The 21,170-nt window shown below is 39.7% G+C and overlaps 1 protein-coding gene across 2 annotated transcripts in view; it reads left to right on the forward strand.

Moving 5' to 3' along the window:
* Positions 1–21,170, forward strand: part of LOC128998448 (proton-associated sugar transporter A) — a 62,893-nt gene that overhangs the window by 35,056 nt on the left and 6,667 nt on the right. For both annotated transcript variants that reach the window (XM_054424576.1, XM_054424577.1), the window contains exons 3-7: positions 12,315–12,577; positions 13,682–13,930; positions 18,152–18,253; positions 19,197–19,327; positions 19,972–20,079. In XM_054424576.1, coding sequence (XP_054280551.1) covers positions 12,315–12,577; positions 13,682–13,930; positions 18,152–18,253; positions 19,197–19,327; positions 19,972–20,079 — 853 coding nt within the window. The remainder of the gene's footprint in view (positions 1–12,314; positions 12,578–13,681; positions 13,931–18,151; positions 18,254–19,196; positions 19,328–19,971; positions 20,080–21,170) is intronic.

Below are 21,170 nucleotides of genomic sequence, written 5' to 3' on the forward strand. Positions count from 1 at the left end.
CGGAGGTGTACCAGCTTATTGGACCAATATCGTTTCAGACAAAGGATTCTTCAAGTTGAGTCAGTTTTACACCAATCGCTTTTCCTCAAGATACAACATATTAACCAATGTTCTCTCGATGATCATTCTATGTGCTTTAAATTAATAAATACTTGTAAACATTAATTTAACTGTTTATCACTACTCCTGTTCTTTCCAAACGTGTAATGCGGTCCCTCAGACATGAACAACTCACTGCGGCTCGACCGCACAAGGTCGCCGCCGACCTATCCCAACAGATCGAGCTTTAGCCGCGTATTGGACTTTTACTTTCTTCCTCGGGCAAGTCTTTTCCGGAACTTTCTTCTTCGGGCAAATCTATCTACTAACCCAAAATTCAAGTACATAGATTCACTGTTTGGAAACCAAACAAGTTAATATGTTAATATCCCTAATTCCTTTGCTTAATTGCCGATCAGCTAATATGCATTAACTGTAAAGATCGTTACTACAATAGGCCTACTTATTTTTTCCATATAGACGCATTACCAATCTTAACTATGGGTTGTGTTTTAAGGAAAAAAGTATTGCATCTTTTTCATAACAAATTCTTACCAACAATAAATCGTGTAGACAACAATTCTAAAATGCATATCAGAAGATCGGCAATGAAGTAAATGAAGGATGTCATCATATGAGCGGTTTTGTTTTTCCTCAACAGTGAATCTGTGAGTACATGTAATTTGGGCTGCGTTAGAAAAACACCCTTTATTTATTACTTTTTTTATGTTTTCTTTAAAGCCATAAATATTTTTATTCAGTTCCACTACATTACCATTGTATGTGAGCATACTTTATTTAAAACCCTGTGGAATTCACCTGAAATATGTTGATCGAACTAATAAAGCATTAATTTTTCAAAAATATTTAATTGTTTGTCTGAGCCAGTTTTCGCAACAGAGCTAGCACGGACGTATGTTTTGATATAGCGTTATCCATGCACTGCGACGAAACAGGTTGGGAATAATACTACTTAACAATCTGGTCCCTGACCAGTCGCATAACAACAGTGAATAAAGGACCATGGATATAGAAGATTGGTCCCCAAGGTATACTGTCCATTGATTACATTTTCACTTAGATCAATATGATATGAAATCTTAGATGAAATATGTGTAATAATATTAACCTTTAATTTTGGTGTGTTTGGTTTAAAAATTATTTCTCTAATCTATGTCAGTTAGAATTTTTAGAACTTTTATATATGGTCCATGAAGGTTACATCCAACCCCGTGGATAACTTTTGTCTTTAAATCAAACTAGTTATTTTTGTAAAAATGGTTGATATAGTGTTAAGTCTAGGTTATATTTTTTACTAATATTGAGAATTTGTTATATAATTCAATCATTTTTTTCATAAATCACTTGTCAGTGTTGTAAAAAACATGGGTGGGGACATTCCATCGTCCATTACATTTCGGGTACTTTGCAGACTTTTCTCAAACGTAAAACTATTTTAATGAAATAACATTAGTATCTCTTAAATACACTCTTGCTCATTTATAACAAAATATCAAGTTTAAATAAATCAATTTTTTGTGGAAAACATTGAGGGGAAAATTATTACACTTAATTTCAGAATGGCCCTTATGTAAAACACTGGTCGGTACGGACAACCATGTAACGAGCTATTTTCCCTAGGGGGGTATATTTTTGCTATTTGGCCGCGCACCGATTGTTGAGGTGAGCGAGCGGCGGCAGCGAGGCTAGCGAGCGCCCTTTGACCCGGCTTATCAGTGCCGATAAGCCTGGGATATCCTAGTTTCTCAGGATAGCCTAGGACAGACATTCTAGTGGTGGATCCCGTGCAGTGAAGAGCGAGTGTGTGTCTGGTGAGACGACGGGTGTACTGGAACTGGAGTACGTTGGTGTTACTGGTGAGACTGGTGGACAGTGGTGTCGGAGAACGTTGGTGGTGTGATCGCGCCGAGTGTTGGTGTAAGTTGGGTACAGACCCACTATCGGTGAGTGGACGACGTTCCTTACTTTTTGGTTTAAGAGTTGAAAGTGGTTACTAAAACATTCATCTCTGATTCGATTGCGAGAGATAGAGTTGTAACCGTGCTGGCCAAAGCCTGACGGTAGTTAGGATTTATATTAGTCAGGAATAATATTAAAGTATATTCCTGACGGTTCTGGGCAGGTGCTAGAGCGCAAATAATATAATTTATTGACTGTAGTAGTTATTATTTTGCGTTGTACCAAGAGTTAGTTATATTACTTATAACTCTGAGGCCCGACAAACCTAGGCTGCACGATTTAGCGTGCGTAGTTGGAAGCACGAGGCCAGTAGGCTAGTAGCTATTATTATTAGCCTATTAACAGAAGCCCGGCTAAGCAATATAACGTTGATATAGTAGCAGTAGTGGTAGTAGCAGTAGGGTTGGTATTGATTAATCATTTGATTATTTTAATTTAACCTGAACAGCTTGTTTGGTAGTCCAACACGTTATCTCGGTAGCTTGGATAGCGGAGTACCGGCTATCAGATAATATATTTATCTAGTGTTTGGAACGTAGTTAATATTTATTTATCTGCTACTAAGTAGCTCAATATTTTAATGGTGCAATTGCCATTTAGTTTTGCTTGGTATTTATTGAGACCAGCTACTAGTGGTGTAGTCACTCTACCTATAGTGTACTTGTATATTATTATGTGGTACGATTATTGAGTGAACTGTTTGATTCTTAGCTTGGGCATTAGAGTTGCGTATTGGATTATAGTGGCCTAGTAGACCCCGCCTGGTGATAACACGCGTTGTGGTTTTTATTGGCAAGTCGTCGTGTAACTCACCGTGTTTTAGGCACTCTGGGCTTAACTATTGGATAGTTAGGACGAAGCCCGAGTTGCGTAGTCAGCAACGACCCCCTAGGAGTGTGGAGAATCGGCGTAGGCCTGGTAGTGATTATTGCACGTTTGTTGTGGTGACTTGTTTTTGACTTGTTCACAGTGCCCGTGTATGAGCCAGTCCTATACCGGTTAGACCCGGCTTTTGGCCTAGTGGTTTCCCTGACCTTATCGCAGACCCTGGAACTTTACCCAGCCATTGTAGGCTGAGCTATCCCCGGCAAACGGTTGCGACTGACTGCACTTTTAATATTTATTTTTCCAGTGCAGAAAATCTCGTCGCAAGATGGCGCCTGCGAACAGGGACTGAGGTTGGCAGTGGTGCTGAGTTGCTGACGTATTAACGGCGCCCGAACAAAATAATTTTATTTGTGCAGATTTGCTGCGGACTTGTGCAGATTGGCTGCGGACCTGAGCTGTTGAGCAGAGTTTTAGGCAGACCTGCTGTGATTTTATAGTCGGTTGGGTAGGCCTAACCTGTTTTCTGTTACAGAGTGGTGTGTTGTGAACCCTAATTTATTTAGTGGTTGTATCCATAGATATTAGTTGGTAAATATAATTTTGCTAATTAATTGAGCTTTAGTCTTGAATATTATTTGAGTGAGAACCCTTATTGTGTTTTTGTGGTTTGACTTTCACACCTATAATTGGTTTGATTTATTATAACGGTGTTTTAAATATATTTTTATTGGTTTCGCTCTTATTTTTGCGGATTTGTCGTGGGATTTGAATTTTAAATATGGTTGTGACTACGAATACGACGTCTGTGCTGGGCGGTACACCTATTACGTCTGCTATTGCTACGACTAGTTCTGGGGTTAGCTCCGAACTGTCGGTGATGACGACATCGTCATTGTGGCCGGCGTCTTCGCCCGTTTGGCCGACAATTTCCTCGGTAGTGGCTACGACGGTGACAACTTCGTTGACCTATTCCGCGCCAGCGACTATGTCCTTGGGGTCGCAGCCCCGGGACAGTCGCGTGGGTTGGATCTATGACCTCTCGAAAGGTGAGCTCATGAGAACGATGGACCAGTATGGTTTGGTGACCACTGGTACTTCTGCGGAATTACGGCAGCGATTCTCGTCGTTTTGGAAGCAGCGGAATGCCCGTCGGTACAGCGATGATAGGCTGTGTACGGCTGGGGCTGCTGCACCGACATATGTACCGCCGGCTACTACAACTGTGGAGCTTCCTGACCCCCCGAGAACCGTACCTCAGGTACTGGGTAATGCGGAATCGAATCAAGCAGAGATAGTGGGACTTAGCAGGGAGTTAGAGGTGGTTAAAGAGATCCTTGGGTTGTCTTTGGAGACTGATACCCGGACTCTTAGAGAACATCTGGCATCGGTGGTGCGACAGGCGAGAGGCTCGCCGAGTAATGGGGTCGGCTATGGGTTCGAAAGACCCGCCAACCCTACGTCCCATGTTGTGGCTGCTCCAATGCCTACCTTTGGGTTACCTAGTAGACCCGAGGGATGGCAGCGGCCCAATGATAGTTCTGAGAGACCAGCCCGTCCTTCTAGCTTGGAGCTGCCACGAGGCTCGGATATGCTCTCAAATGAGGCCAGCAGGGTGGAGCCAAAGGATTGCTCCAAAGTATGCAACACGGTACGGAAGTGGGGTTTAAGGTTTGATGGCCGACGAGACCCTGTGTCGTTCCTAGAGCGCCTTGAAGAGCTGATGGTCTCGTACTCTATAACATCAGAGGACCTGCTCAGAGCGCTGCCGGAGCTGTTGCAAGGCTCAGCGCTTCTATGGTACAGGAATTGCAAGGAGCTCCTGTATTCATTCGAAGCATTCCGGCGTCAGTTTGAAATCCAGTTCTTCCCACCAGGATATTGGAGGAACTTGGATGAGGAGATCCGGAAAAGGACACAGGGTGAAGGCGAGCACTTCCGGGACTACGTTGTTGCCATAAGTACCTTGCTTAGGCGTAGCGGTACGTTGTCAGAGCATGGTAGATTGGACTTGATCTACAACAACATGCGACCTGAGTACAAACTCATGGTGCGACGGCGGGACTTCCGCAATCTGGCCGAGATAGTTGAGTTGGCCGAAGACTACGAGGCCTATCTGAGAGAGAAGGCGGCCTTTAGACCTCCTCCTTCTCCGAACGTAGCGCTGGTTTTGGAAACCGCCTACACACCCAAAAAGAAGGTGGAGAAGCGCGCCGAAACTGCCGCCGTCGAGAAGCGGAGTTTCGAGAGACCATCTCCGGAAGCCGAGTCGCGTGGGCGGGTAGCTTTGAAGTCGGATCGGGTCCACGGGCAACGGCCCGTGACAGCAGCTAGAGCGCCTGAGGGTCCAAAGGGGACGGTGAAATGTTTTAGGTGCCAGGAGACTGGTCACTTTGCCCGAGAATGTGGTAAACCAAGGACCGTCTCCTGTTATGGGTGTGGCAAACCTGGTTTGACGGTGAGTCAGTGTGGATGTCGGGCGGGAAACGGCAGGCCAGCTCAGACATCAGGAGGTCAGCTGGGCAAGGCCACCCAAAACGAACGACCTCAGAAGAGTGGTCCGAGTGGCTCGGAAAACTAAACAGCCTGGTTGGTGGAGTAGACGAGAACCGGCTGGTTTCGGAGACAAGGCCCTTTGTTGAAGTTGTGCTGATGGGCAGCGTTTTTAAGGCGTTATTGGACACTGGGTCCGTAGTTAACCTGGTTGGGCGAGAAGTCGCCGATCATCTTCAACGCCAGGGGGTAGAACCTTTTAAGAAACCCTCTCCTCTGAGGATGGCAGATGGGTCGCGGTCTAAGGCCGAGTATTCGTTCCGATTGGCAGGGGAGGCTGCGGGCAGACGGTGGGTTGGAGACGCCTTGTACGTTCCCACTCTTACCACGGATATGATTTTGGGTATGGATGTCATACAACATCTCGGACTTGTGACGGTCGTGACGGAGGTGATAAGAATGGGCGTGGGTGAGGACTGGTCTGGTCAAGTGGGCTGCCTAGATACGGTCGAAATTAGTGACCAAGACCCCAGAGGCCCTGACGATGGAGATCCCCGTCTTATTCCTGAAGCCGAAGTATCTGACACTTCGTTGGCTGGTAGTGGCGTGGATTATGATCCCGCTTGTGATGAAGTCAAGGGCGAAGGAGTGATAAAGCCGTTGACGGAAACCCAAAGCCAGTCGTTGGCGATATTCTTGAAGGAAGAGCTGTCAAAATTTGACGATGTGCCCGGGAGGACCCATCTCTTGGAGCACGTTATTAGGCTGAAAGAGGGAGTGGTTCCGGTTAAGCAGAGGCATTACCCGAGAAATCCAGCTATGCAAGCTGTGGTTAATGGGGAGGTGGATGTTATGTTGAAGGATGGGATTATAGAACCTTCTTCGTCTCCATGGAGCTCACCGATCGTGCTGGTAAAAAAGGCCTCGGGCAAATTTAGGATGTGCCTTGATTTGCGAAAGGTTAATGAGGCCAGCGTGCCGGACGCTTACCCCCTGCCGAGGATAAACGCCATTTTAGAAAAGCTTCGGCGGGCCCGGTACATAAGTACTCTCGATTTGTACCGTGGCTATTGGCAGGTGCCTCTCAATGAACGGAGTCGCCCGGTTACCGCCTTCACGGTGCCCGGGATTGGCTTATTTCAGTTTAAAGTGATGCCTTTTGGTTTGCATTCGGCGGGGGCCACGTTTCAGCGTTTGCTGGACAAGGTGATCGGCCCGGACCTAGAACCATCGGCGTTTGCGTATCTGGATGACTTGGTCTTGGTTTCTGAAACTTTTGAGAAACATCTGGAATTGTTGAGGACCGTCTTCGCCAGATTGAGAGGGGCGGGATTGCGCCTGAATCCTGACAAGTGTCATTTTTGTAAGACCCGGTTAAAATACCTGGGTCACGTAGTCAGTGATGCTGGAATCGCGACCGATCCAGAGAAGGTCAGGGCAATCAATGACTTTCCTACACCGCGAAGCGTGAGGAATCTTCGAAGTTTTCTTGGGCTGGCCAGCTGGTACAGGAGATTTGTTGACGGATTTGCGTCGTTGGTCAGGCCTTTGACCAAGTTATTAAAGAAGGGGGAGAAATGGCAGTGGGGCTCAGATCAGGACATTGCTTTCGAAGCAATGAAGAACCGCCTGAGCTCAACACCAGTTTTGGCATGCCCGGATTTTTCGAAGACGTTTGTGCTGCAAGTAGATGCCTCAAACGATGGCCTTGGTGCGGCTTTGACGCAAGACCAGGCCGGTAAAGAGGCCGTAGTTGCATACGCGAGCCGTCTATTAACAGACCAAGAGCGGAAATATACGACTACCGAGAAGGAGTGTTTGGCTCTGGTCTGGGCGGTGCGGAAGTTCCGACCATATCTGGAGGGTTATCGCTTCGTGGCCATAACGGACCATGTGGCATTAAGATGGTTGATGAAGCTGCAGGAACCGTCCGGTCGGCTTGCTCGTTGGGTTATGGAGTTGCAACAGCATGATTTCGAGATCCGGTACCGTAAGGGTACGTTGAATCGTGTTGCAGATGCTCTCTCCCGTCAGCCCGTGGGTGATGAAGATGACGATACCCCGGCTGACGTAGCTGTGATGGGAGGAGACCCACGAGAGGCTGCATTAGAGACCGAGGGTATGCAGCCAGAAGATGGCACATGGTACCAGCGCACTAAAGAGTGTGTGTCGTCCAATCCCAGACGTGTCCCGAGTTATTGTATTAGGGATGGGGAGTTATACAGGCGTCTTGGGAAAGATAAGAATGATGAAGGCGGAGTGGTATGGAGGACTTGTGTACCACCATCTAAGGTTAAGGATGTGTTGGTAGAGAACCATGACTCTCCTATGGCGGGCCACCTGGGAGTTAAGAAAACAATTGCCCGGGTTGGGGAAAACTATTTCTGGCCGGGTTGGCGTCGTGCCGTGAAAGAATACGTTAGGTCCTGTGCCACGTGCCAGGAGTTTAAGGTATTGCAGCAGAAACCGGCGGGACAAATGTATTTTCGAAACCCTCAAGGGCCTTGGCATTCGGTGTCGGTCGACTTGATGGGTCCATTCCCCAGATCCAAAGGTGGGCATCGTTTTCTTGCAGTTTTCCAGGACCTGTTTAGCAAGTGGGTTGAAATAAGACCCCTACGGTCAGCTACGGCCAAGGCTGTAGCTAGTGCATTCAAGGACGGGCTATTGCTGCGTTTTGGCGCCCCTGTGATTCTTATGAGTGACAATGGAACCCAGTTCGTCTCTAAGGTGTTCCGAGACCTGACGAAAGAGTGGGGAATCGAGTTCCGTCAGACTGCCCCTTACAGCCCGCAGTCCAATCCGGTTGAACGGCCAAACCGGGTTATCAAAACTATGATAGCCCAGTTTGTTCAGGATAATCATCGTACTTGGGATGCACTCATTGCCGAGTTCCAGTACGCGATGAACACCGCCGTTCACGACTCCACTGGGTTTTCACCTGCCAAACTATGTTTTGGGAGGGATCTCAGGCTACCTAGGGCAATCGGGTCGTCTCTGACCACGGGACCGGAGCCTGGAGATGACCGTGAGAGAACCGTGGACGAGCTATATAGTGACCGGGAGCGGGCGTTTAAGAGGTTGTACGATAGTTGTCGACAGAACTTGAGGAGGGCTTTCCAGCGTCAGTCTAAATATTATAATCTTAGGCGACGTGAGGTGCAATACCATCGAGGTGATCAAGTCATGAGAAGACTACATGTCTTGTCCTCAGCGGCTGAAGCTATAGTGGGCAAACTGGCCCCTAAGTTTCAGGGTCCTTGTACCGTAGTCAAGCGAGTGGCCCCTAATATGTATGAGGTAAAGGACGAGGGTAGGAGAGAGACCCATGTCGTCCATGTTAAAGACCTTAAGACCTACCATGAAAGAACCGATGCTTAGTTATTTTTGGTTATGCATGGAGGTGGTTAGTTAGATAGCTGTGCTTGCTATTCTTTTGATGTTTTGTTTAATAAAGTAGTTTTGTTGTTGTTTTGCTTTGAGACCCGTGGTAAAAGAGGAATCATTGGGTTAAGAGCCGGAGTATTTTGTTTTGGCCGGAGTTCAAAGATTTTTTTTTTCTTTTGGCCGTTTTCTTTTTTTTTCATCCCGATGTAAGTGGGGGGTGTAACGAGCTATTTTCCCTAGGGGGGTATATTTTTGCTATTTGGCCGCGCACCGATTGTTGAGGTGAGCGAGCGGCGGCAGCGAGGCTAGCGAGCGCCCTTTGACCCGGCTTATCAGTGCCGATAAGCCTGGGATATCCTAGTTTCTCAGGATAGCCTAGGACAGACATTCTAGTGGTGGATCCCGTGCAGTGAAGAGCGAGTGTGTGTCTGGTGAGACGACGGGTGTACTGGAACTGGAGTACGTTGGTGTTACTGGTGAGACTGGTGGACAGTGGTGTCGGAGAACGTTGGTGGTGTGATCGCGCCGAGTGTTGGTGTAAGTTGGGTACAGACCCACTATCGGTGAGTGGACGACGTTCCTTACTTTTTGGTTTAAGAGTTGAAAGTGGTTACTAAAACATTCATCTCTGATTCGATTGCGAGAGATAGAGTTGTAACCGTGCTGGCCAAAGCCTGACGGTAGTTAGGATTTATATTAGTCAGGAATAATATTAAAGTATATTCCTGACGGTTCTGGGCAGGTGCTAGAGCGCAAATAATATAATTTATTGACTGTAGTAGTTATTATTTTGCGTTGTACCAAGAGTTAGTTATATTACTTATAACTCTGAGGCCCGACAAACCTAGGCTGCACGATTTAGCGTGCGTAGTTGGAAGCACGAGGCCAGTAGGCTAGTAGCTATTATTATTAGCCTATTAACAGAAGCCCGGCTAAGCAATATAACGTTGATATAGTAGCAGTAGTGGTAGTAGCAGTAGGGTTGGTATTGATTAATCATTTGATTATTTTAATTTAACCTGAACAGCTTGTTTGGTAGTCCAACACGTTATCTCGGTAGCTTGGATAGCGGAGTACCGGCTATCAGATAATATATTTATCTAGTGTTTGGAACGTAGTTAATATTTATTTATCTGCTACTAAGTAGCTCAATATTTTAATGGTGCAATTGCCATTTAGTTTTGCTTGGTATTTATTGAGACCAGCTACTAGTGGTGTAGTCACTCTACCTATAGTGTACTTGTATATTATTATGTGGTACGATTATTGAGTGAACTGTTTGATTCTTAGCTTGGGCATTAGAGTTGCGTATTGGATTATAGTGGCCTAGTAGACCCCGCCTGGTGATAACACGCGTTGTGGTTTTTATTGGCAAGTCGTCGTGTAACTCACCGTGTTTTAGGCACTCTGGGCTTAACTATTGGATAGTTAGGACGAAGCCCGAGTTGCGTAGTCAGCAACGACCCCCTAGGAGTGTGGAGAATCGGCGTAGGCCTGGTAGTGATTATTGCACGTTTGTTGTGGTGACTTGTTTTTGACTTGTTCACAGTGCCCGTGTATGAGCCAGTCCTATACCGGTTAGACCCGGCTTTTGGCCTAGTGGTTTCCCTGACCTTATCGCAGACCCTGGAACTTTACCCAGCCATTGTAGGCTGAGCTATCCCCGGCAAACGGTTGCGACTGACTGCACTTTTAATATTTATTTTTCCAGTGCAGAAAATCTCGTCGCAACCAGGACAATTATCTGCTACGCAGCGAGAGGAAGTCACAGTAGTTGTTTTTTATTTGGACCGTAGACTTAGCATTGGCCACAATCGTTCTCCATATATAGATATTATCCACGGCGTATGCTTAGTTTTTGCGCGATGTTAGACCATTTTGTGTTAGCTCTGTTGTTTATAGTGGTTTAGATACACAGAATATTCTTGTTTTAACAATGTATATCCATTTGAGGTTAGTACCTGATGGATTAAATCTAAGTACACTGATAAGCTTATTAGTGAAATGTTTGGCTTAAGAAAGCGTTGTAACTAGTTTTTTTATTAGTATTGAGTTAGTCTAGGGTTGTTGGAACACTTTCTCAATAAAATAATGATACTGTTGTTTAGATAAACTAAAATATTTACATGCATTTTGTAAATAGTTATGATTGTATTTGTATTATTTTATATCTTGTATACTACTTTTGATTTTTAATTTAAATTTATAAAATTTCAACCTTATTAAAAAGTTTTAATATATTCTTCTTAATCAGCCTGTGGGCTATATAGAAAATACACTAAAAATGAAAATGTCTGATTGCTGTAACCAACTGTAATGATTTCCCTGCTTTCAGTGTTCACATCAGGCAAGTGAAGAGGTAAAACTAATTCAAATGAACGCAATAATTGCGAGCATTGTCAACTTGAATTCAATGACAATTGTTTGCCTGGAAGTGACGGCGTAGTAGGCCTACATCATTTACAAATTATTAAATTATTGTTACTTAAACTATTTGGAACATAACATCTTCCGATAATCGATGCAACCTTTTACATCATATACAATCGTCAAGTGCATGAAGTTTATTTCATTCGTTAGGCTACGTTGGGGTTGTGGTTAAGGTGCTTTTGTGAGGAGCATCTGTACCCGAACGCCATGATGAAATTATATGGCAACTGTAGTGGAAAACATTGCTGGGTGAAATATAATTCGGAACATTTCTCTTCTCAATATGTCACGGCAATATGACATTTTTTTAAACATCCAAACGAACTTTCAAGGTGGTGATTCCATTTAATTTATTATCTTCGCAGCATTCCACATTTTACAATTAGCCTATACAAGGTTCAGAACAATATTAATCTAACTCCTTACGTACATAAAATATTGATCAACCCTAAAAAATCGCATGCAAATAGCAGAAATGTTTAACAAAATCGCGAATCAAACATTAAAAACGGACAATATAAATTTTAAAATATTTAAATATAAAAATAAGTATTTACATTGAAATTTAAAGAATATAATAGTCACTTCCACAATGGCTGCAATTAATATTGGTAATTTGACTAGATATGCAATCTACAAAAATTGATACTGTCATAAATAGCCACTGCCATAAACATTGATACTGGAAATCCAAAAGTTGGCATACAAATTGACATTAAATATTGGGATGTCAACAAACGTGATCATCAGTTAATGGTCATCATGAAGTTATTCTGAACAAGTTAGAAAAGTGTTTGGGAAATCAGATCTTTATTTTGCTTACAACATAATTAGTATAACCAAGTTTGGGCAACTGTTGTATATTAAGATTATTATTTTAGTTGTGGTAATCGGTAAGTTAAAAATCAACCAAAAAGGTGGTGGTAATGGTTAGGTAGTGTTGTTTTCATTTTCTGTTTTTAAATTTCCTAAAACGAGCTGTTTAAAATCTTAATCCAGCATTCAGTGTATTTACAACCGCAAATGCCATGACAACCAATGGTAAAATGACGGGGATGCTTTAGAACACTACGTGATTAGTTGATAAATGCGATTTTATCTTCACGAAAACTTACATGAAAATAATATTGTTCATAATGGTTCTTAATGTTACGTTCTAGGCGCAAGACAAGGGGTGAACTTGTACGTGTGTCTGCGGCAGTTATGGGAATTGAATTCTCATATGCAGCGGAAACAGCATTTGTGTCGCCCACCCTCCTGAAAATCGGTGTGGATCACCAACGGATGACCATGGTCTGGGCACTCTCCCCACTTGTTGGCTTCTTCCTCAACCCTATCCTCGGAGCAATGAGTGACCGCTGCCGCCTTCCTTGTGGTCGACGGAGACCCTTTATCGTACTGTTGGCTCTAGGAGTTCTCATAGGTACGGAATATAGGATGTCCGATAAATTGGTTGCCATTTTTGAATTTACCATACATATCGAGTACTAAACTTTAAACCTTACAGTTATATAAAAAATACATATTGTAAAAAACCTCCGAGTGTAATTTAATTATAATAAATCAGAACAAAATGGCGGAACAACCTAATCAGAAAAATAATCACTTACGCCTTATTTAGTTTTCTTTTGTTTCCATCAGTACATGGTGATTGATGAATATCAGTTCAAATTCAGAGCTGAAAAATACAATTTATTTAATTTATAATTAATTAACCATTTTTCTATATACTAAATTTATTAGATTTTATATATTCAAGTAACGTAAAAACAGGGTTAGTTTTAAATGGTTTTGCAAATAAAATAACTAACAAAAACTACTTTATTATAAATGCTTCACATTTTTGTTCTGATTAGTCGGATTAGAGTGCGACTATGGGTGTTTTTTACATTATGTGTTTGTTGTACCTGTGGATTTTCAAATTTGTAGCCTGTTCAACGTGTAAAGTTATCCATATATACAATTAAAAGTAACTTAACCTAAATTGAACACTCTAATATAAAGATAAACTAAATAAGCAAAAGAAACAGTTTGTTACAGCCTTTGTTTGGCTGGTAAATAGAAAGCAGCACAAATTATTGATCTTAGAACACCGCTTGTAATTAACCGCTTTCAGAATGTGACTGAGGTTTACAGTAGTGATTTTAATTGTACTTTCATGATCATTTTTCCTTCCTAATTGCACCCGCTGTTTGAAGCGGAGTGATCTAGTCTAGTCGTAGAGTGCGGCGTTTCGTTGCTGGGTTCAAGTTCCGTCGATTACCAATGGTTTTGGTCTATGTGATGACGCCGCAACCCTTTATGCCTAGTCTTAAGTAATGGGTAGAGCCTAGCATTCTGGAATGTGAAGGTGGGGCATGAAAAAAGAAACCAAATCCACGTACGCACATATACTACACTTGAATAACTGTTTAACTTGGAAATATCAAACATAAAGTGTAATTTCTTAAGTTAATCCACTAATTGTATATATAGATATCACGTTAGTTTTAGTAAAGTTTCACAATTAATCCTACAAGTATAACAGGCCTCATCCTGGTGCCAAATGGAGAGCGTATGGGTCATGCCCTTGGAGATTTCTACCCTTCTATAGATCTTCCTCGCAACCAGACAACTAACTTCGACGGGAAGCACTTTGTATCCAACGTTTCTGATGCCGACTACCCTCATCCCTGGGGCATCTTCTTCACCGTCCTAGGAACTGTGCTCCTGGACTTTGATGCTGACGCTTGTCAAAGTCCCGCAAGATCTTATCTTTTGGACGTCTGTGTTGCAGGTTAATCTAATCCTATCACAGTTAATCTCATATGATATAGTATACAGATAAAAACTGTCAGAATTGATGTTTGTAACCAAAGCAAAATACAGTTAACAACTTATAAAATGAACATAAATAATAATTACATTCAACAAACTCGTCTTATTTGTAGCGGTTTTCACTACAATAACTTGTTTTTCATAACAACTTAAGTCAAGCTTAAAAAAGCATAATACAATAATACTGACAGACGTTTACGAGCACAATTTCTTTACATATGCAGTTTAAAATACCAAGAACCATGAAAAACTTCTACGTCATTTTGACGTCACGGGTCTGGGGGTAGATTTTCGGCCATGAACTTTTAGGATGGATAAATTGTTATTTATTTCAATCGACTCACATTTCACGGTTTGCTTAACAGTTGTAATTAATCAAAATCCTAATAAACCTGACACCGGAATTCTACCCCCGGAAATCTACCCCCCGTGATCGGCTACCCTACGTATCGTCCAAGATTCATTGTTGTAGTTGATTTTATTATTTCGTAACCTTACCTTACCTAACCTAATACGGCATATTAGAAGATTAACTGAAGAGCCCTTGATTTATATAATAGTACAGGTAAAATAGGGTTTTATAAACAACAAAATTTGTACATTCATGAAATTTCACCTGTGAGTTACTAATAATATGAGAAATCAAGATCCGATGAGTCCCCAAAATTTTGGGCGTCCTAAGGCCCTTTTTGGGGCCCTTTTTGTTCCGAAGGGCCCTTGTTCCTGAATAATTTTGTTTTTACGCTTAAGGACGAGTGAGGTGTGGTTTTCGATGGTTTTAGTTATTTCAAATCGATTGGGACTAGTTTTAAGTGTACTAAACCACTCCATACAGGGTGTTTCGAAATATTATTACTTTTTACGATATTTAAACATTTATTCATAAAGTAATAAAATTAGTGACCTCCATGCTCTATATAAAAGGGGATTATTGAAAATAATTGTCATTCTTTACCACGTAAGGGGAAAGGATCACAAGGAGTAAGAGAAAATATTAAATACCCCCGTCTCAGCAAACCTGCAGACCTAGCGAATTTTCGTTTTACTTACTTGATTTTCAATTAAATCTAAAATAGCATTTCGTTTAACGATGACCTAGGTTTGCTGCTACAAGGAGGCTAGTAAAGTGTGTTTATAGTAAAATATTAATAGCCTTGTATAAAACAAATAAATTTGACAAGTTTGATCAAAATATATATATTACAAACAAACAAAATCATTTTACACTATTCTACATAAGAATAACATGGGAATTTTAAATTTACAATTTTAGTATTTTTATCCGTAACTAATAACCATACAAAAACACGTTAATATACTAAATTATTTGTTTCTAAGCAATTTAAAATGTTCTAGAGAAAAATTGGGAAACTTTTCGTTTTGAGGGTAAAGTAAATAAGAAAATCCAATTTTTACCCCATAAACCTCGTCTCTTTTGTTCAGGACAAAAATGCTTGTACCGACAATGCTGCTCTGATGTCTTAGTGCTGTCCTGGTCATCATAACCACGAAAGATAACCGTACTTGTATTGATTGAAAATAAGTTTGAGGAACTTAATATACAAGTTGCAAACGTCAGTATGTATGAAAGGTGTTTTTGCACCACATTGTTCGTGTTTTAAGATTGGTGTTGCCTGTTCTGCAATATGCAAGGTTTTAGGTTTGTAAAGGGGAATCCTGCTTGAACACCAACTTGGACAAAATCAGTAAATATGGACAAGTTGCTAAGAATAAAAAATTGTTAATGAGTCGTCTGAGCATAATTATTGTGATTATGGAATTGTAAAGAGAGATACTATGGAAATTGTAGAAAAATAGTTTTAGTTTAAGTACTTCATTTTAATATGTAATGTAAGGTTTTATACAAATACAATTGTTTTAATTTTTAATAAATGTGAAAAAAATATCTGAAATAGCTACCTAAGAAAAATACATATCAATTTGAAATTGGTCTTAATAGATTTGCATAAAAAACACGTTGAAAGATTATTCCCACCACCTTAAAAGTTGAAATTTTTGCTTAGTAACCTATGTTATTATGTTATAGTGTAAAACTTAATCCGTCCCCTTTTAGCGAACATCCCATATAGGAGATAAGCTATTACCGAAGGTCTTATGGTAGAACATAGACCCGAAACCGATTTACGTTTTCATTTCGATGCCCCCAGAAGCCTAAAGCACCATCCACTCAAAATATTATATATGTGTTTATATAATATATACATATGTATAATATAATATATCCATGTTATATACGTGTCCGTAAACATGATAACTAGAGTAATTTTGGTTCAAACCGGCATAATCGGTCCATGGAACAGGGTTTTACGTGGTAAAAATTTGTAATCTTTGACCCTCAAAAGACAAAGTTTCCCATTTTTTCCCTAGAGCATTTTAAAGAGCTTAAGGAAAACAAATAATTTTTGAATTTTAACGTGTTTTGTAAGTGTATTAGTTACGAATAAAGTTTAAAAATTGTAAATTTAAAATTCCATGTTATTTTAAGGAGAATAGTGTAAAATGATTTTGTTTGTTTGTTTTTAGATATGTCTTAATAAAACTTAACAAATTTATTTGTTTTATACTAGGATATTAATATTTTACTATAAACACACTTTATTAGCCTCCTTGTAGCAGCAAACCTAAGTATTCATTAAACTCGATGCTATTTAAGATTTAATTGAAAATCGGGCAAATGAAAATTCGCTTAGTCTGCAGGTATGCTGTGATGGGGGTATTTAATATGTTCTCTTACTCCTTGTGATCCTTCCCTCTTATATAGTAAAGAATTACAGTTATTTTCAATAATGCCCTTTCATATAGAGCATGGAGGTAACTAATTTTATGAATAAATGTTTAAATATCGTAAAAAGTAATAATATTTCAAAACACCCTGTATGGAGTGGTTTAATACACTTAACACTAGTCCCAATCGATTCAAAATAACAAAAACCATCGAAAACCACACCTCACTTGACCTTAAACGTAAAAACAAAATTATTCAGGAACAAGGGCCCTTCGGAACAAAAAGGGCCCCAAAAAGGGCCTTAGGACGCCCAAAATTTTGGGGACTCATCGGATCTTGATTTCTCATATTATTAGTAACTCGCAGGTGAAATTTCATGAATGTACAAATTTTGTTGTTTATATGGAGTGTTTTTGTATTATTTTACCTGTACTATAAACCAATTAATAAAATCAACTACAACAATGAATCTTGGCCGATACGTAGCGTAGCCAACCACGAGAAGTAGATTTCCGGGGATAGAATTCCGGTGTCGGGCTTGTCTCATTTGACCACGGGGGGTAGATTTCTGGGGGTAAAATTCCGTGGTGTGGCAAATCACTTTATAAGCAAATAGTTAAATGATGATTCATATATTGGTGGTAAATATCCAGTCACGGGCTGTTTCTCGACCATTTATACATCTCGTGACGTCAAATTGAAGTAGGCGTTGTTTCATGGGGGTAAATTTCCGGGGGTAGAATACCACTACATTCTACTAGTCCCTTGTCTTTAATTTACTTCGTATTAATAGAAAGGTTTGAGATGGGCCTAATAAAAATGTTTACAAGATATTGAGTATGAATTAAATATTCGAATTTAATTAAAATATAAATATGTTTACAAAGTTCACATTATTACAATTTTCAAGAGCTCAATTACTTAAGCCGTTAAACCTGATAAATTATCATACAAAATATTCTATGTTTTGAGCCTGTTTACCTGAAAGGTTTTACATTAATATTATTAACAAATATTTCTCAAACCATGGCATTACTGTCAATTTAAACTTGGTGGATAGGTTATCTAGCCCAGAAAATTTCTGGGCTAGACAACCCATTTAATGTACATTTTATGTATTTTAACACATTTGGAAAATATATTGGAAGTTTTTTTACTTAAATAGACAGTTTTTACATAAGTATAAGTAAAATGTTTACGTGAATGCGTGCCAAAAAATTCCAACTTCCTCAGAAGTCTACCATTTAATACTATATTATTTAACTTGTCTTGAAACTTCTTTAAAACAAGATTAATTGAACATAAGAAGAACACAGTAAATTTAGTTATGCATACGAGCTATTCGTTACACTTTAAAAATCACCATATAATCCGTGTATTAATTTTCAATATTTTGAGGTACTACAGTATTACATCATTTTGTCTGTTTGCCAGAGGACCATGCTAGAGGATTGAGCACGTTCACAATCATGGCAGGCTTGGGAGGATTCATGGGATACGGATTAGGTGGCATTAATTGGGATGATACATTCATAGGTCAGTAATATAAAGTTTCCTATCTACGAATTTATTTTGGGTATAGACTGGACAACTACACTTAAATATAACTGATTATTGATTTTATACCTATCATATCCATTTTTTAAATATAATTATATGATAACACATAATTGTACTTGATAAAAAAAGGCAGTCCCCACATATTCCATAACTTGATTGTAAGGTGAACTGTACAGGCTTTAACGTGTCTGATTTAGTAAAATACAAACATGAGTTGAAGTTGAAGATGGCAGTATTGAAGGTGTGACATCTCGGTTACCATGGTTACAAATGGAAGATAACTGGATTGTTGTTTCTAAATACCTGACCGCAACTGATATTACCTGGTGGGCTGGAACATTATTAGACCAAAACAATAAATTAATGAGAAAACAATGACTTTTCATAAAGGCCACTAAAATTCAAAACCTTGTTTCTTATTACAGCTTTATAACCGATTTTATAGTAGACGAATTAATTGTTGTGTAATAAATCATTTACAGTAATGAAAAGTTTTAATTGTTGAATTAATGAAACCAGTTTTTTTACCACCCACCACGTTGTACATAATATTCATTTGAATGATATAGGTGTCACTATATTATATATATATATATATATATATATATATACGTAAAGGTATTTATTAATTTGAAATCAACATAAATGTATATCTAATGCCACACCTACATTTTTATTTTATAGTTAACAATTTAAAACTGGCTTTAAATCATTATTTTTAATCCATATGTAATTTACAGATTAGGTACTGTGTGTATCTAACTCATAATTATTTCAATTTATAATACTAACAATTGACAAAGTAAAAGCCATGAAACAATCAAATTTCAATGATTCAAGGTGCAAACTTTTGAAAATAAATTTGAGTAATGGATTCGTACAGTTTATTTTAATCTATGAAATGTATTTTTATTTGCAGGAGAAATGCTTGGGGGGCATGTGAGAGCAGTTTTTACTTTAATTACGTACATTTTCATTGTGTGCGTTGCTTACACAGTGACGTCTTTCAAGGAGATCCCTCTCGACCTAGTGGAAAATGAAGACTTTCTGGTAAATTATTTATTAATATTATTATTCCTAAATTATCTTAATTAATGAGTCATTCTATCACTTGCTCTTTCAACCCTACAACGATATTTACAGTAGACTTTACTTTGAAAGTAACAGCTCTCAACAAACACTCATTTCCATCAACGGTATATCCAATGGAACAGGTTCCTACGAGCTTAAAATTAGTTCAGTTTGACTCAATATGATTAATTACATAACTTAACTTTCAAATAGTTTAATTGAATTGTATACAAATTTAAATTCCCATATTGTTCTAGGCATAGTTACAAGTACTGGTATTAAATGTATAGAATATTCTCTTACAGATAATTTTCTCAATAATATTGTACATAGTCTTTTCTATGCTTTAATTGGTCCTTAATGTCTATTCATATGGCTGGTTTTGAGATTTTTTCATCACAATCACACGTACGATACTGATCCATAAGTGGTACCTATCTAATCCAAAAAGTAGTTATTTATATATAAATATTATAAAATGAAAATAATATCTTCTCAAAATCATAATATATGTTTTGTAAACGAGCCTTCATTAAGCCACTTAGTTAACATAATAGATGCTGTTTAAATATAAGCGGTACTTCCAGGGATCCAGCACAGTCTTTTATGCATTCTTTTTTCAGACAGCAACAAAGCAGAGTGTAAATGCTTTGGACGTAGAATCTCAACCACTCCAAGGCAAAAAGTCAAAATATGGGTCGACTCAAGACCCTTCAGATCCGAATCAAGAGGTAATAAGTAGTTATAAAACCATAAGCTAGTGGGGTTCCTTGGAACCCAATCCACTGTATTCTGTCCAAAATCGGATTCTTATGTCCAGGGCTATATTTGCATTTATAATCTTTATTCATATACAGTGTCGAAAAAATTCCCGGGACGGTAAAATATTTAAAAAAATAATAAAGATAGGAGCTTTAAAACTTGGTACACAGTTACTGGGTATTGTCACGATTAGATTTCGGAGACCGGGGGCGTAACCGGGATCGTGTTAAATAATAAAAATACTTTGGTGAGAGGTAAAATAGCTTTTAATCATTATTCAAACTATCATTGACTATGTTAATAAATTGAGTAACAAAATTAATAATACAAAGAGTTATAAAATGAGTTATAAAGTGGATAGTAAAATGATTACAGGGAATCATTTTTTATCCACTAATTGTAAATTTTATGTTACAGGGAATAAATTTAAAAAATATTTGACCTGCATTGGAACTTCTTTCACAAAACCTAACTTTGAAGCCTTTGAGACTCAATATCCCCTATTAAGGTTATAGGAGTGGCTAAGCTATAGATTTTTCATACACCCGAAATATCCCTGAAAAATGAGAACGTGGCTGACAATCATCTTACCACCTCCATGTTTTCTTCTTCATTTTAGTTTAGAGTCTTCTGTAAATTTAATTAATAATATTTTTCCATAATTTATTCAAGAAGTCTTGAAAAGCATAGTTCTACCCCTAAATTGTTATTTTCTCATTCAAATCATCTACATTTTTGTACTAAATTATTAATAATCACGCGTTTTAAAAATTTCAGGATAAATATCTGCCGTTAAGCTGCGCGCGCACTACGGCGGCACGGCACGGACGGGCGGGCGGCACGGCAATTTTTAAAAGTTAATAACATTGAATGTCATATGAGTGCGCCCACTACGGCGGTACGGCCGGCAACGGACGTTTGGCAGCTTCCGCCGTTTGTTAAAAAGTCCGGGAGACAGAACTCCAGGACATTTCCGAGCTGCCGTGACGCCCGTACCGCCCGTACCGACCGGGAGCACTGCACACCGACCGGGCGGGCGGCACGGGACATCCACCATTCT

The sequence above is a fragment of the Macrosteles quadrilineatus genome, unplaced genomic scaffold, assembly GCF_028750875.1.
Source record: "Macrosteles quadrilineatus isolate MER2022 unplaced genomic scaffold, UCM_ALF_1.0 Scaffold_7__1_contigs__length_78375512, whole genome shotgun sequence".
Lineage (NCBI taxonomy): Eukaryota > Metazoa > Arthropoda > Insecta > Hemiptera > Cicadellidae > Macrosteles > Macrosteles quadrilineatus.